Genomic DNA, 17,533 nt, shown 5'->3' on the forward strand with positions numbered 1-17,533 from the left:
AAAAAAAGCCCAAAACGGTTTAAATACGTACGCGGACAATTTGGGTGTGTTGGCGTTCGACGGCCAGGTGGAGGGCGGTTTGGAGGTTGACGTTTTGGAGGTCCATGTTGGCTTTACCGTGGAGGACGAGTTGTTCAGCCACTTCGACGTGGTTGTTGAGGGCCGCGAGGTGGAGGGCAGTATAACCATCGTCTTTTTTCTCATCAACAATCCAGGGTCGGGGAAGCTTAGCCAACAGGATCTTCATAGCGCTATAAAAAAAACATAGATTTTTAAAATTCGTAATTTAATTTCCTTCCATGTATTTCTAATTTCAAGGTATCATGTCCAAATCGTTTGTAAATCTCAATAAAAAAAAGTTTTATTTAAAATAAAATATTAAATAAAAAAAAACTGAAAAGTTTTTCAACTCGCAAGAAGAGCATTTGTCAGGTAAACTGTGGACCAACGAGGATGAAAATTCCAGACAGTAGTTATCATAGCGTAGTAGACAGAAGACACATCGACTCATCAACATATGTTCAGCGTTAAGTGGGAGAGTCAGTAATGCATCACATTATGACGTTTGCCCCCTTGGCCTCGATTCTCACAAAACAGCGGCGCCCAAACTTAATTACTTCTATAAACGCAACATGAACTCGTTTATAACTCGTATGTTGATTTTACAACGAAAATGTGCTGAAATTAAATAAACAAGTCGATAAATAAATAAAAGAAAAGATGAGTTTCGGGGACATATCGCCGTATTTTCTGCTTGAATATTCTAATTAACGTTACGCCACTGTTTCGTAATGAATTCATCTGAACGTCGTGTTAATTGAAAGCGAGTGTCTAAAAATGTGTGTTGTATTCGGTTAGAAAATTTTTCGAATCCGTAATGTTGATGTCCGTTTTGTGACGGAAGACTATGGAACACAATGCTCCCATTATTTTGTTTGGTCGTTTTGCTTGTGTTTTACAAAGCAAGACGCAACTTCAGAAATAGTCGGAGTCGGTGCGCTTAACGACGGATTTATTTTCGTGTGAGAAAAGTAGTTTTGCTTTGCAGCAAGACGCTAATACACAGTGTGACGAAATAAAGAGGACGATTCCACCGGAAAAGACGAGGTATGTTGTTTTGTTCATCGTTCGCCATTTGCATTTCGTGTACAATAAACGACAAAATAAATGCCGGGAAATTTTTATCGTCGACGGCACGTGTTGGTAGCACAAGTCGGTTTTAATGAAAATTGATTTTCGTTTCGTCGTCGGTCGCTGTTGGTATCAGGTAGGACCGCTGCACGTTCCAACCAAAATATTTTAAGTGGGTCTCTTCTTTATGAAATAATTTAATTCTTAATTCGCGGTGCGGCCCGGAAAAGCTCTTTACTTATTAAAATATCTGGCGAGAAGTATGAATACATAATATGCAAATCTCTGGAATAATAAACGGAGTGACAGTGACACCTTACTCTTGAAAGAGTTTTCATTACGAAGCGAAAACGCGTTTCCCGCTTCTAACTACTTTTAATTAATTTCGTTGTTGGTGGTGGTGGGATTTTCCACGTTATGATAACAACGAGCGAAGAGTGAAAAAATTTGAAATTATTTCCACTGATGGTGACCATATGTGGTGCAGACATTCCCGCGACCGATTATTTTAATTCAATGATAATACATTTTATCACATTATTGTTTCAACGTTGCAATTTCTTAAGGCACATGTGGAAGCTCGAATAATAAGTCACGATAATCTGACGTCTTGCTGATTTAAGACTTTGTCTTCGAGAAGGCGACCCGCGATAATTAAGATAAGACCGATCGTGAAACGTTTCCACCTAAATTTATACCGGACATCCTCTCTATACGTTATTTCCGTCTTTTTGCCCTCAAATCCCGCGCGAATCTCCTAACTTTTTTTAATCTTGACAATGTTTGCGGTTGGCACCAATGTTTTAAGTCGAGATGTTACCGACAGATAAAATTTTATTCGTGATAGACGACGGATAACAGTTTATAAATTTAGAATTCAAGGAAAATTGTGGTTGTCGATCTAATAATAAAACCGTTTTCATCCATCTATTCATTAAGTTTCATATAAAAACAGTTTTTATTTCATTCTGGATTTATAAGATCGATACGATCTTGTTATAAGTTTCAAGCTCGTTTTCGGCTTAAATACAGGGTGATTGATTTGTTTGTCTTGCTGTTGCTAACTCGGGAATGGAGAGTTGTTTAAATGAGTAAAGTTTTAGGGGATTTTTTCGGATTTCGACCTGTAATAACATACGGAAAAAAAACAGGGTAAGGAGACAGTTGTCATACATTCGAATCAACATGTTCTTTTTTCATCATTCAATAAAAAAAACTAATTGTTGCAGAGTTCTCATTTCCTTTCTTTTATTACATGCTTTCAAAAATTCAATACGCTCATTTAGAAATTTAGATTGATTTTCACAAATATTTAAACAAATTTTGTTCTAACAAAAAATTGAGCAAACAGTCGACCACGGGCACAAAAAAATGAACAAAACTTGTGGACTTAAAAATTTTTGTGATAAAAAAGGACACAAAATCGATCACAGGTACAAAAAGTTTTGGCCTTTTGTAAAAACTTGAACAAAAAATCGCTTAGAGGAAGAAAAAAAAAAAATGAGCAAAAAGCTCGTATGTGATAGATAGTTATAATTATGTATGTGGTCAATAATAGTGAATAAAAACTTGTTTGTTGGAAGGAGATCACTCCTTACATGTTAGTTATGTTAATTAACGTTTCCGTCCCATGAGAATTTTTTAGGTCAGGACAGGTCGGGGATTGTTTAGCTGCGATTTGAAACAAGTCACGCAAACAATCCCACCCTCTGTATGTGTTAGCAGACATTCTCCATTTTCCAGTCGTTGATTTAATAATTACAGACGAGATCACATACAGAAACAATAAGTGAAAGAATTTCCATTTAGTCATTCATTAATTCATTGAAATTATTTTTAGAGCGGTCTATTTTCAGTGTTCATTCAAATTTTTCCGAAATAAACAAAAATTGAAACATGGTCATAGCAATTCGCTAATTCGCCAATTGATTGATTCTTCGATAAATAAACATGCCCAGGAAGCTTCGGCTTTTTATCAATCGAGTTATATTTCGCAGGCGGGCGACTAGGGAGAGTGCGGTGGCTCCAAGTAAGGAGCGTGTATCAACTCCTAGGATATAAATACAGTGCGTTTCTGAACTGTCATGTCTAATCAAAGCGATTCAGTGGCGTAGGGCGAACACGCCAAGTTCAATGTCCTGCTTTGGCGATCCATTGGACGCACACAATAAAATTTTTAAATCTTCGCGTTGTGCTCTAGTTTGTGGTGTTTTACAATAACCAGGTGGGGGGCCCGAAGTTTTAAACGGTTTGTGCATCGCTACGAAAATAAGCGTTTCTCCCCCGCAGTGGCGGTGTTTGATTTATATTTAGATCGCACGCGCTTCGTAGATGATGCAAGTCTATTTGAGGACCAATCGAGACTGAAAAAAGCTTACAGAGGCGGATTTGGGGGGCGATTCCGGGCCTGCATATGAGAATACCGGAAAAGATTTTGCAGGTTTTAGGATACGGGAGCGTCCAACTGAAATTGCCCCATAAAAAAGTCATAATGGGAGTTCTTTTAAATTTGAGAACGGGAGAGGAGACACTATAACTTCCGAGTCATTAAACTTTTAACTAACTTTTTTTATTTTGAATGCACGTTGCTTTATAAATTGATGGTCTGAGATTATTTCGCCACTTATATGGCGGCTAGGATTATTAACTCCTTTTTCTCCCTTGTTCCTAACTTCTTGATTCGGTTAAATGTCACAATCGCGTGACGATGGTCGTCCCCTTTGTTTATTTCTGACATTCCTCCATCAAATCATCACCCGAAGGGTGTGTAAGCATTTAATTCGGTTCCGTTTTCGTGCTGCTTTCTCTCTAATGACACCAGTCAAGATGAATTTGCAAAAGAAAGAAAAAAAATGGTAATTGTTCGGTTCGAAACTGTTAGGCACACGTGACGGGGGTACATTTTTCCGACTTGATGACGAAATAAAAGATACTGTAATTGTTTGTTTGTGTGCAATCTTGGTTTTATGACGTATTTTTCGTAAATGTTTCGGGGAAGGTAATAAGGAAAAAAGCACCGAATTAAATCGCCGTCTGTACTAACCTAACTTTGTAAATAACATAATAAAGAAGGATTTTATTGTCGGAAAATTGTCCAAGTAAGGTCATTGTTTAGGACGGAAAATAGCAAATTATCGGACGACTCCGAATAAAATAATGACAGATTAGGTGGCACGACGTTGAGAAATGAAGTCTTATTGGTCAAATAAATGCGAAGTGTCGGAGTTTAACGATCCTTTTATGGGTGATAGTCGTTTTATGGCTCTGTGTCAATGTCTATTTTGTTAAGTTTTAAAAATATGTACACATTTAATTGCAGCGAAATTAATTTGCTATTTTGTTGCACCAGAAGGTAAATTTAATTACTTACCGTAAAACGGAGTTACTTTGACAGGTTTTGTTAATGTTACTTTTTTGTTTGTTGCAATATTTTCTTGAAAAAATTAGCATCAGAACTATTGACCCTTCTGCTTTAACAAACAAATTTAAAATTTTGCCTCAAGGTCATAGTTTTTCAAAAAAAAAAAATAGAAAATTAATTTCGACAGTCCCTTTAATTACGTTGAAAATCAAAGTTATGCTAGTCTGGGGGGTACTTTGGTACTTTGCGTGATGTAATATATTATGTAAATAAACTTTATTAAACACAAAACATAAAAATATATTTTATTTGTATTTTCTTAAAAAAAAATAAGTAAGTTTTTGGTGTGTTTTGGCTTTTATATGGCATAAAAATAAAATAAACATAATTTCGGTAGCTACTGAAAATGAAACCAAATTAGTAGCCACATAAGGTGTCAAAGTACCCCGGATGTTAAAGTAACCCCATTTTATGTACTAAATTACTCAAGTAAAAATATTCCTCCCAATTATTTTTTGTAATGTAAAAGTATACTAAACAAAATGCAATGAAAATTTAGCATAGGGTTTGGTGTAAAATTGGTTCAAGTTTTTGCAGTATGCCCCGGTTTTCCTTAGTAATCGTGTTCGGTCAAAAGGCAATTTTGATTTTTATTCATGTAATTTGGTTTTTTATTGTCGCGAGAAGCACACGACAACAGTGAGTCGTCGTAAAAATTCACAAGTTGTATGTGTGTTAGAATTTTACTAGTCACGTAAAATTTATGGTTTAATAAAGCCTGGTTATGATGGCGTATTATTGCAGAAAATTATAATACATACTTTAAAAGTTCTTTGAAAGTTACATAAAACCAGGAATACGATCGGGAACGGCAATATGCTCGCATTGCCGGCACGACCAATTTGGGCTAATTAACTCGAAGACGATCTTATACTACGGCAGCGAGAAACTAATTTTCCCGCTCAGAACGGGGCTTTTTTAGCCTTTTTTCACGTTATTTAACATTTCGTTTAATTTATTGTGATTACATGTATACAAAAGTTCTTCCTTTCTTTTTTCGAAATTAAATAAAACCGTTGAATATTCTCCTACTGCGTCTTATTTAGTCAAAATGTAAGATTTTTTTTTACTTTAATTTCAGATGCGCCAAGTTTGTTTTCGGTGTTCATCTCGCCGCTCAACGACTCGCACAAATTAATTTAATTAACTTTACATCTTCAACGGTTTCCGAGATCCCTCCCGCCCGGCCGCAGTACCGACCCAAAACGAAGGGGCATAAAATTTTGAAAAAATAAAACCCACATTCTAAAAAGTAAAAATCGTAAAGGTACAATTGTTATTATTGCAAATGTAAATTTTCTTGCAGTTTGCTTTGTGGAAAGTCTCAATATATAAAGTACATAAAAAAGTTATTTTACTGGAGCAGATAATCCAACTTGAAGTAGAACTGTATGTAGAAGTGGAATGGTATAAAAATAGTAAGTAGAAGAATTGTCTATGACTTTATGGTGATATTAGGTAAATATTTTTGGGAGTGAAGTCACGTTGTGACCAGATGTAGAGTTGGTTTTTCGAAAAGTCAGTTGACTTGTGGCCCAGGAGGGCATCCCGCACATGTGTTAACACATGGTCCGGTCTATAATTACGGTCCTAATGCCGGGCCCGTCTCAGCTAGCTGCAGATGTATTTTAAGAAAAGACAAATTTGGAAAGAGGGGTTGGGTGGCCCGAAGGCGAGCGGGACCAATGGCGTGAACGGGGCCATTTTTAGAATACAGCTACCTAAGAGGCGACGTTACTCCACGTCTAGGTGACGGGGTGCACATTCAGTCGTTGACGGGGACTCGCACAGAGACCGTCTGCCCCAGAGGACGTTCCTGGCAAGGACCCGGGCCGGGGCCTTCGCGAGTTCCGTGCTTCCTTACTTCCCATAGTGCTTTAAACGTATGGAATGTAAAGAAGTATGGAGCGAACGCGGGCTTTCTTTGCTCTCCTCCTCTCGGTATATATAATAATAACGACACATTTGGTGCATCTGTTCGACCGTGTGACGCTGCTACTGCTGCTGTGTTTGTGTGTCTTCTTGTGGCCGGAAGTGAGGCTTTACGCTCAGTGTCGACACCCTCCAGATATTTATTAAAAAAGTTTCGAAGAGTTTCGGAACGTTCTAATTGGAAATTTCATGTACCAGTGGTTCGCGATGATTTACCACCGATCGAAAAAATTACGAAATTTCACACAAAGTGCACAAGTCTTAAACTGGACCGAAATTAATTCATTTCGTAATGGCACGCGATAGAAAAAAAAATCAACGTTAAAGGCGCGTTCACACGTCGGAAAGTAAGGCGATACTGGCGTCACGTGATCGGTTTTATTATTATCCTAGTTACGTAAACCAAAATTTAATGCTGGGGCAAAGTCGGTTATTTTATTTGTTAATTTCGCCTAATCACTCTCAATTTTATTCGGATGAAATTTGTTTTGATCGCCACTTAATGTTTCACAAGGAAATTTGTAAATGGCGAATACTGTTTCAATATGGCGACCAGTGGGGTGTGGGTGTCGTAAAAATAGACTCTGAGAGAACTTTATGACGTTTCCTTTTTGCCCATATGACAGGAAGTGTATTTAATGTTTTATTATATCGAAGATATTTCGAATTGTTTTCGCTATTCCTGCTGTCTTGCGACTCGAATAATTTAGGATAAGCGGCCCGACACGTATTTGCATAGATGTTATATTATCTTTGCTCTTAGTAAACAGTTTATTTCTAATTAAGTTAACCATTAGCGAGATGGCGAAATATTACAAATGCAGATGATTAAAAAACTCCTTGAATATCCACGTAGAAAAATCCGGTACCCGGAGTTAAGTACGTGACCTTAATTACTAATAGCATTTAGTAATTCGGAAACTTTTGCAATAATAGAAAAGGAGATCAGAATTTTAAATAAAAAGCCGCCCAGAACTCCATCCAACTTTTTCACAAGCCAAAAGTCATTTTAGACATTTGCAACATCCATTGACCGATTTCCCTCCATTCATGATAATACCACTGTATCGATTAAATTTATTTCCGTACCATCCCCTATCTGAAATTAATTTGCACCGTTCCAAAAGGTAGGTCAACAAACAGGACTAAATCGCTGGCAGTGTAAAGTTTTAGAGTGATTTAATTAATGACGTTCTTTGATTTCCAAGAATTCTCTCGACAATGGTTTTATGCACCGGATTTTCTGATGTTAATTACTTCCACGGGAGATATCAAATTTTTATTACGAAATATAACGTCCACATTTTTCACGCCTGCTAATTATTACAAGATGATCGGGCCCTTTTTCTTGCAGTAAAACTTAGAAGTTCCAGAACTGCGTGCCTCAGAATTCATCAGCGCATTGCTCGAATGACAATCAGATTCCTTCGAATCGAACATTCCGCATTTAACAATTCCCAAATTGAGTAGATTCGGGTGTGTATATTCGGGCGAGGGGGAGATGCGAATAATATAAAGCCACTTGAAATTTTTCACAATGTGAAATGCCCGAGAAAAAATGAAGCGGATCGTGAGGGGGACATAAATCGAGACTTATCTTCAATGAACACAGTTGGGGGTGGTTCATACGTCACGTTTGAGGTTTCACTCGGTTTATATGGAGCCACGAAATAAAAAATCTATTAAATTTCTGCCTGGATTTTTCCGAACACAATGGATTTATTAAATCTCAATTTACGAGAAGGGAATGTGTTTTAATTATAGTGTGTGGTTAATCGCTAACAAAAAATTAAGTCTTTTTATCGGTTAATATCGGTTTCGAGCGAGTTCACTTCAATTTCTTTCGGAAATAATTTGTGGCTGTAGCATCTGGAGAATCGTCGACTGACAAAGATCGGGTCTCGTTCTCCGTCTGCATTACCCATTTAGTTGATGGCGGCAGATATCCAGTTAGGCCTAGTAAATTTATTTGTATTAATCCCGGCTTCGCTTAGTGTAACCGGTTATACTAGCCGATTATTTGTCATTAGAATTAATACGGACTGGAATGGCATAACGGCTAATCTGTGTCCTGGACGCATCCGCTCTGTTGACCACTGCGTCGTGTGCGTGGCAGACACACCATCCGACCGGCAAAATTGATACCGACCACCCTTCAAAATTCACTCCTTTGCGTTTTTAATCCCAAACAAAATAAATATTATTTTCGATATGTGATGCATGCATGTGTGTACTATCGGTTTGCGATTGTATGATAGCAATAAATACAATTTATTTGCCCACGTATAAATAGACAAACGGTCCATGAATGCCAGTGGCATTCATCATTGCAAAAATTATGTACGAAAAATGGGCGGGTTTTCTGCACAAAATTACATTCCCTAAATCGAAGGGTTATTTACGAATGTAATTAAAAATATCGGATTTGTCAATTGGTAATTTATAATTATGAATGTTCTCGTGGAGCTGAAATATCTTGTACAATATTTCAGATGCATTTTTAAGAAAGTTTATGTCCCCTTACGTGCCTACACCAATGCCGCGGAAGATTACCTATTGAAATATTCATAAGCAAATTTCAGGTACTATAATTACATCAGCGAACCGCCACCATGAATTTTATTATTTCGTTGGAGAGGTTAGCGTTTCCTTAATCTCAATAATTCTCCGTGGCAAAAAGCCACTTTTCCACATTTTCCCCAAAGTATCGGTAACTTTTTTTTATTTATGGGTCGATTTTCGTGAAATTTTAGTGAAATACAGCCAAAAATCGTCACATTTATTAACCTCGAACAGGACGCATGGAAGTTTCAGATGACATTAGTATTTTTTAAAGAAAACACGACAACCGAACCGTTTTTTTTTCTCCTCTAGAAGCGATGAAATATCGCGACCATTGTCATTTTTTCCCCGGTTGTTATCATAGGGAAAAACTAACGACCCAATCAATTTCGATTTCGGAAAGACAGCACCTGAATTTATCAAAAACGATTATTTGGCGAGGGATGAATAACGGCACCAAACGTATGAAAATTGCATCGGTTGTATGTGCATCGATGATTTGTTCTCGATGCACGCCGAGAGCGGATAATCCGCTTGTCAAATTTTTCGTTGAAGCGGGCGAGAGACGCCCCCACAACGCTGAAAAATGACGGAGGAATAGAATTTTCATTGTGCAAAACTATTTACATCGAGAGCGGCCGCGAGCCCGTCCCGTGGCATGCTGTTCCGAATGCAAATGCAAGAATATGACGTAATAAAAGTAAGCTGCCCGACCGGCACGAAAATGAAAAATGGACGTTATTTACGTGAGGCTTTCCCGTTCCTCGATGGCTCCTCCTTCACAATTTTCCGGTGACGCGGTAACGTTCCGGATGAAAAAATATTAATTAACGGGAGATTCGACGATCATCTTGAGGAGTCGACGGGGTGTAATTGAGGACTCGCTGATGTGTATTATCCTCCGGAGCGCATTCAGCACACGATCTTCTGGTGGGGGTGCTGAGACAGCGATGCGTGACGTGCATACAACCCCGAACGCGGTGTCGTATACTTACACCTGTCCCCTGGATACTTTTCCCAAAAGGGTTTGCTTGTGTGCCGGCAACCAGTTATACACGTACGTTTCGAATTTCACTAATAAACTTGTTGGGAAACTAACATTTTAACAAAACATCGACTACATTTTTGAAATATGCTGTTTTTGAGAGCGAAAATATTTGCATGTTTTTATTATTACATACGCCAAACTACCTCTCTTATGTAAACAATAAACGGAATTAAAAATTCTCATTTTTACTGTTGTAACTGTTTTTTATTCTTTCTTTATATTATTTAATAAAAAAATGTTTAAGTACATCTTCTTTTGTTTTATTTGTTTCCCTTGGTCATCAATCTTAAATATTATATAAATGTAATTAACAATTATCTACAAAAGACGTTTTAGCAATATTTCTGAAAGAACATGTTTATTTTGAGAAAAATTACGAGTAAGCAGTGGTGTTTTTAACGCCTTCAAGACGTTATGTCATTAATGGCTGAACGTCTAAATGTGAACCGAGTGTTCAGTTTTCATCCGTTTCGAATAAATAACATGTCGTCTACGGGTGAGTAGGGGAATTATCTTTTAAAGCGTGCCACTCCGCGTTCACATTCCAAACATCTGCGCTAGTCAAATAACTTTTCGACGTCCCCTCGTACGTCATATATGTAAACTACCGTCAAGTGAGCTCACGTTCCTCTCATCATGAATCGATTGAAGGATCGAAAGTGAAGAAAAAAGTATTTTGAGCTTATCCTCTGAGCTAATGAACTCTGTCACGATCTCGCCTAATGTCGCAGAATGATGTCGAGATTTACGAGGTCGGTTCGATTTTATGTAAAACCGGAGGTCGAGGCGCGACGGAAGTCCTTTGTTATTAGTCGCGTGTGTATATGTATTTTTTATGGGGGTGAGGGATTGTCGGAGACTATCGTTCATATGTCGCAATAAAAGGTTTGAAGAGTTTCGGGAGTGTGGAGACGATTTTTTCGCCTTTTGGTAAAATCCTCCCCCGACCTTAATACGTTTGATAAAGTAGGGGCGCGGCAAAGGTCGGATCAAGAAGCAATAAATGATGAAGTATAAATCACGGGGAAACACTTGTTTTTATGCTGGTATTAAAAACTTTTCGGTAATAAGAGATAGCACGGTTTGGCATTTACTATTAAAAAACTTTCAGATATACGACCGGTTGGACTGTGCCGAACAAAACTCCGATTTATGGATACTGTTCGGATTATTGATTCGATTCCGGGACTTTTACCTAGTTTCGGGATCATGCCATATCGTTCGGAAATATATTATTTTCGAAAATTTTATTTTATTCCTTTGTTTTTTCTCTTTCGTGTTTAGTTCCAAGATGAAGGATGAGAAGTGAAACTTGTCTTGATCCAATGACATAAGAAAAGGTCTACAGTGTTGAACAAATGTTAGCTTAGAAGAGTCGGCAGTGTTTTTATTGACGGATACTTGGATGATTTATCTCTTCAATAACATATGTCAGCAGAACAAACTGCGGCAACACCTGCTGTTTCAACACATCCACACTTAACGCCTTTTCTCCCCCACGCTTCACCCTCTTTTTCTTGTCGTATTTATCAAAAATTTGCCATCATCTCACTCAACTTATAACTTATAATAACTCGGCGAAAGTAAAGTCTTAAATTCAATAACGACCGCCATATTGTGTCCCGTGTCCTGTGCGTGTACCAGATCGACCCTAAAAAACGTCCATCATGCTGAAAGGTCCTTCCATAATTTGTAAGGGTCAGGACATGGCGATGATTTATCAATAACTCCAAAAATCAATGTCTAAACTACGTTTGATGAATTTGAGCAACTGTCCCTTACGTATGCGTCACATACGAAAGCCGAGAGTATTGGAGTAAATCGAATTGTAAATCTGAACTTTGATGTCAATAGTATACAGTTGTTTTAAACACACAAGAAGTTATTCTATTCAGAATATGCCCCCGTTTCGAACTTGGCTGATCATCTGAGACGTTATTAAATAAGTTTCTCGTGGGCCGGGCCGATTATGCACTGAGGCAATACGATGGTGGTATTCTCCTTGGGAAATAATTTTTGAAGTTGCGACAGTGTAATACGGCGACTTTACGCCGTCATCTACTAGAACTCTAATGATGATTAATTGTATGTCGGCGTGCTTTATAATGTAAAAGAGTGAGCGAGAAGGAAAGCTCGTTCGTGATTTTCGCAATTTATGCATTCCTGTTGCAGTGATTTTCCCTTGTAATATGTTCTTAGGTATCTATATGTGAACGTCGTTCTATTATTGCGAAAAGTGGCATTGACAAGATAGCTCTCGTCGGACGGGAGGCGAAAACTACCAAGGCTGCGAGTCGTTATTCGAAAAATAATGTATATCAACGCTATGCTAATGCAGAGTCCCGGTGAGACGACGTTTCCAAGGGTTGCCAGAGAGAGGGAGGTAGAAGAGGAAGACCGCGGTTGCCATGGAGCACCTTAGAACAATCTGCATAATGCGAACACAGGGGCCGAGCCTAATTGCCGACGCTAATGAAGTTTGTGTATGAGACGGTATGAATTGGTCATAATTCACCGGGATAAGAGATAATGGCCGATTCGGAGATGAAGGGGCTGATTAGCGATGCGATGCGATACGACGACGGCAGGTGACGGCTTGATTACGATGCCGACGGCGCAGACACGGTGCCGGACCTTTATTTATTACAAACTAAAGAAGAAAAACGACAAGATGGCCATTCTATCCAAGTTTCTAATGAAGAAGAAAAATCGTTTTTATTTCCATTTTCCAACTGTTAATCGGATCTCAGGTTGTTATGTGATTCCGTGATAAAAACAGTATGTCCATGTATCTAAAGAGAAACATTTTGGTAGAGCGATTAATTCAAGAACAGCAAACGGCGGTCGTGAATGGGTGGAGGTTTTGATTCGAAGTCACGAACTCGTAAACCCTATATTTTTACAGATTTATTCGTATATCGTCGCAATATTGAAAATCAAAGTATCCGAAATCTCTAACTTATGACACTTGGTGCGGTAGTTTGGATTCGTCGTTAGACTTGTCGCCGAACGAGATGGGATTTGGTTCATGTCGTGATGGCACATTTCTAATAGTTTTTTTCTTCTTCCTTCCTCTGCTCCTCGTTGTCGAAACACAATCGACGCACAACAGACAATTTTCTTCCTTTTCCATATTGCATTCAAGTCGAAACATCGTGCCCTGCCTATAATCCAATTCGGCAGCAACGCCGCTGCCAAGACATTGTTAGATGCTGTCGGCGCTTTCCAACAGAATGAGACCAGAATTGGAAAAGCGTTGGGAAACTTTTAAATTAAATCCAGAGAAAAAGCTTAAAATGTGGACGGCACAGTTTTTGAAACACCACTGCTCGTAAGAATTATCGCTGCACTTGTAAATTTTAACTCCACTGTCACCGACATTCCACTCGAAAATCGTACAATTTAAGAGATAAACAACTCCACTCTTTGCCAACAAAAACTCAAAAGTGGACTTCTTGATCTATGGTTTTGCATATGTTTTAAATCGGTACTCTTTCAGTCTTTTTCAATGTCATTAACGAAATTAAATTCTTTCATTAATTACTTGGGATCGAGTAATTATTTCGAAGCATTCTTTGTCGTCCCATTGAATTAAAATTAGTTCGAAGAGGGTACATGTTGGGCGCCACAATTGAAACACTCTTCCAAATTATTTTCGAAGGAAATAACATTTTACGGTTTTATAATTTAATAATGGGGAAAAACCGCGTCTGGTTTTTTCGTAATTCGAAGAAAATATTCAAAGTGCGATTTTTTTCCTGTTTAGTAAGCAAGCAAGCGCTGCAATTTGCAATAAACAGGATAATATTTTCGTTATAACCGTAAAAGCGGATACTTTTTAATATTTCTTTCCTTTACAATAAAAGTGTTTATCAAAGAGAAAGCAGTAAACAGGGAATATCGTCTCTTCGTCTTAAAGATTAAGATGGATGTAAAGTAAACATAAATCACGCAGGATCCCGTGCGGCTTTTACGACATCTAATAAACATGTACATATTCAAGTCTGGAAGTTTTTCGACGTGAATCAGCGCTAATTGCCACGTGACTTATAATACATGATTAGGTCGATTTGAGTGAGATTGCCACCTACCTCGAGCACCATTACTCAAATTTCGAAGTAGTGACAAAGGAGCCCTTATAAGTAAGTAAAGTTCGTTGTGTACAGAAAATCAACATTAGTAATTCATGAAACCGCAGTGTGAAAACGAGCCGGCATAAAGCCGAGTTTATGATACTGACTTTTCATATTAGATACCAGCGGGTTCCGGACTGCCACTGCTGCAGCCTCATCAGCCCAACGATGAGTCCTGATAAGCCGTATAAGCTTATATACGAGTATAATATTTTATTTAACTGCCACCGGGCGGTGTATTTGAAGTTTCACTTGACGCTCATCCTCCGACACTTCGGTGTGCGTTGATCGGTTCTTTACTGCCGGTTAATTTCGCAAAAGCGAGTCATTCGCGAACGTCCCTAACGAGCGTAACATCGACGTTTTCGAGCTAAAGTACGAGTTGCGGGATAGTTAGTTACGGTCAGTTACTGTTGAGTTATGATACGTGAAGTTAAGTGCAGGTTTAACTCAACGCCCCGGAGTGGACGTTGATAATTTAGGAGGAAATTACATTATTGTACGAGGGACAAAAAGGGAGGATTTTATTGTTCGAACCCCGAGTCGTGTTTACCCGAAAACAATTTGAGAATTAGATTTGACCAAAAAAATAACTTTTGCCTTGATTTCTCTATTGATAAAGATGGAAAAAATCTAAAAAAGTTTAATTACTTTAGAATTAAAATGTTGATTAAAACGCACCGATTTGATAAGGGTGCTGCAATTAAAACAATATTATGAAAAGAAAGAGTTTCCGTTAGTTAATCGAGTTTCCATCGATCGATGCGAAAAATGATGATTTTCAGTCCATGCCTATTTTCAGTTGAAATCTCTCGATCTGACAGAAAGCTCCACTTTCCATCAATAAGTAGTAAAAAAGGAAAGCTCAGCACGGAATAATAAGAACGTTTGTATAAATAATGAATAATCGATAAAGAGGAGCGGTCGGTTGGCAGACCGGGCACCGGCTTACTCCAGATATCGACTGGGGGCCAATGATTGTGGTATACCCTGGCACAGAACCGGATCCGGGGGCCCTTGACGCTGATATCGTTGATCAGGCCGGTCCTGGGCGGCGATTTTTCACCGGTGTCCATTCAAATCCATCGAAAACGAAACCGCTTCACAGTCGATAAAGCCGCCGCCGAGGGTGTTTTTTCGATGGCCTTTTATTAGGGGTGCGGTATGTGTGTCAGTCAACGACAAGGGGGTTAAAAATCGTGTCGAGGATTCCGGCCCCAGGTACTCGACCGTGAAGTTCCCCTATTGTTCTTATTATTGATGAGTTCGGCACGGATTCAGGAGGCGGCGTGCCCAATCCGTACTCCTCCAGTGACGTCACTGTCACTTCTACTCAGATGATTTATTGATATCTTAGGTAATTACGGAACTCCATAAGCCCGTATCTTATTAGTTAGGATATAGATTACTTATATAAATTACTCCGGCTCCAACCTAATGGAAGTAACCCGAACTGATGCCCTAATAATATTTAGGCGAGACACACCAGACCTCCACGACCTTCTGCATTAAATTTGCAACGGAAAAATCGAATTTTACAAACGCGAAAACGGCTGGGGCTCCGTTAATTGGCCGAACTCGACATCGTCATTTGACATCTTCATCTGTTATTGCGTCTGCTTCCGGTTTTTTTCCGTCGTTTCCGTGTTTGCTGTTGCCACGTCCGATCCCCCTAAACCGAAACAACGCTGTTTGTATACATCACAATAACAAATAAAAATAAATCGTGAGGGATCTGCGAAAATTTCGACGATTTATGAGCTACCCCAAAAACAGCTCATACAAGATTTGTGGTCGAACGAATGATCAAACATCTATCCTCTCTGAGAGCTCTATTTAGTATCTCGTGCAAGTTTTAAAAATTTACGATGTAAATTTGTCACAGTTCTCGCGCAAAAACCGAGTCTTATGTTACTTCGGTCGGCGGTAGCGATAATAATAATAAAAAACCCACACTGGCGGACGGTTTTAAATGGCAAAAACCCGCAGATTCTCTTTGATTCTTGTGCATAATTTCGGGGGACGAGTCGCTGTGGGACTCGGCGAAACGTAACCGACCCTCCGCAGATGCTGCTGACCGCAGGGACGCCGTTCTGAAATAGCAACACATATATCAAATATGCTAATTTAGAATTGGTTGTTTTCTGGCAGTTCGGGATGTTWGGTGGGTTCACCTTATGTTTATGCTAAATACGCCCCCGTAGCACCAAACGCTAATCAGGAAATGGAAAGAGGACAGTTTTTCGCTCACTGCAACGATGAAATATGTATAAAGCATTGCCGAAAGCCCGATTGTTCGAATTCGTCTCGTACCCCTCGGCCATAATCGACCCGCATCAATCATCACAGTCTCCAATGATAAACAGCTGATTGGGGGCGGCGATGATTTTTATAAATTTTCATTCCCATTCCACAACTCTTTCAAATTCTTCCAATACTAAATGTTCTTTTTTGTTTGTTTTCTAAAAAAGAGGAGTTTTCCATAAAATTTACCCAAAAAAGCAAACTGATACCTATAAGATTTACACAATGACACCACTTTTTATTTTTCCAAACACGTATTTTCCTACACTTGCGTCTTTTAAAGTGTGCACATATGACTTAAAAAAGTCGAAATACTGACACTACACTGCTATTTATCAAATTCGGCAAAAGATTGGCTCCGAAGGAATTTTTCACTTTTGACGGTTATAAGAGTGGGCGACGTTTGATTTATTCGGTATTTCGGATTTTTTCGCTTTATTGGGTGTAAAGAATCCGGATTAGGCTTGCGTTGCCAAATTATATAGAAGACAACAGAACGAAATTGCCTTATTAAATGTGAAAGAGTCATCGAGGATAACAGTTCTGTTGAGAAAACTTTTCTAACAGCTAAATTGTAAAATAGAAAAATAAATCACAAATAAAATTTGTGAGGTGTGCTAGGAACAACTAGGGAACAAAACATAATTTCTGTTTTATTTTCTTTTCGTTTCTATAATTTAATTTCTTGGCAAAATAAATTTTCCGTTGCAGTAGTACTGTCGTAATCCGCGTGAGAACCACTCACCTTGCAAGTGCTTGCCAATATACAGGGTGTTCCGTTTTTATTGTTACAAATTTAAGTAGGTGATAGGATATTCAATTTTAAGATAAAAGTTTCCTATAAACATGAATCGAAAAATATTAAATAAGGGAGCTACATCCCCTGAACGGGGTGCATCTTTTAACGGATTTCTTCCAATATATCAGCAACCATTGTAGATAAAATTTCAAAATTTGGTACAACTGATAACTTTTATACACCCAAACGAATTTAAAGATAAA

At 38.5% G+C, this 17,533-nt stretch overlaps 1 protein-coding gene across 1 annotated transcript in view; it reads right to left on the bottom strand.

Annotated features, from left to right (window-relative positions):
- The window catches only part of LOC123012944 (E3 ubiquitin-protein ligase MIB1), a 123,075-nt gene that overhangs the window by 1,577 nt on the left and 103,965 nt on the right, over positions 1 to 17,533 (bottom strand). Inside the window, exon 5 of the mRNA XM_044411190.1 lies at positions 32 to 251. Coding sequence (XP_044267125.1) covers positions 32 to 251 — 220 coding nt within the window. The remainder of the gene's footprint in view (positions 1 to 31; positions 252 to 17,533) is intronic.

This window comes from Tribolium madens, unplaced genomic scaffold, assembly GCF_015345945.1.
Source record: "Tribolium madens isolate multiple individuals breed KSU strain unplaced genomic scaffold, Tmad_KSU_1.1 Scaffold_96;HRSCAF=242;Tcas5.2_LG5, whole genome shotgun sequence".
Taxonomy (NCBI): domain Eukaryota; kingdom Metazoa; phylum Arthropoda; class Insecta; order Coleoptera; family Tenebrionidae; genus Tribolium; species Tribolium madens.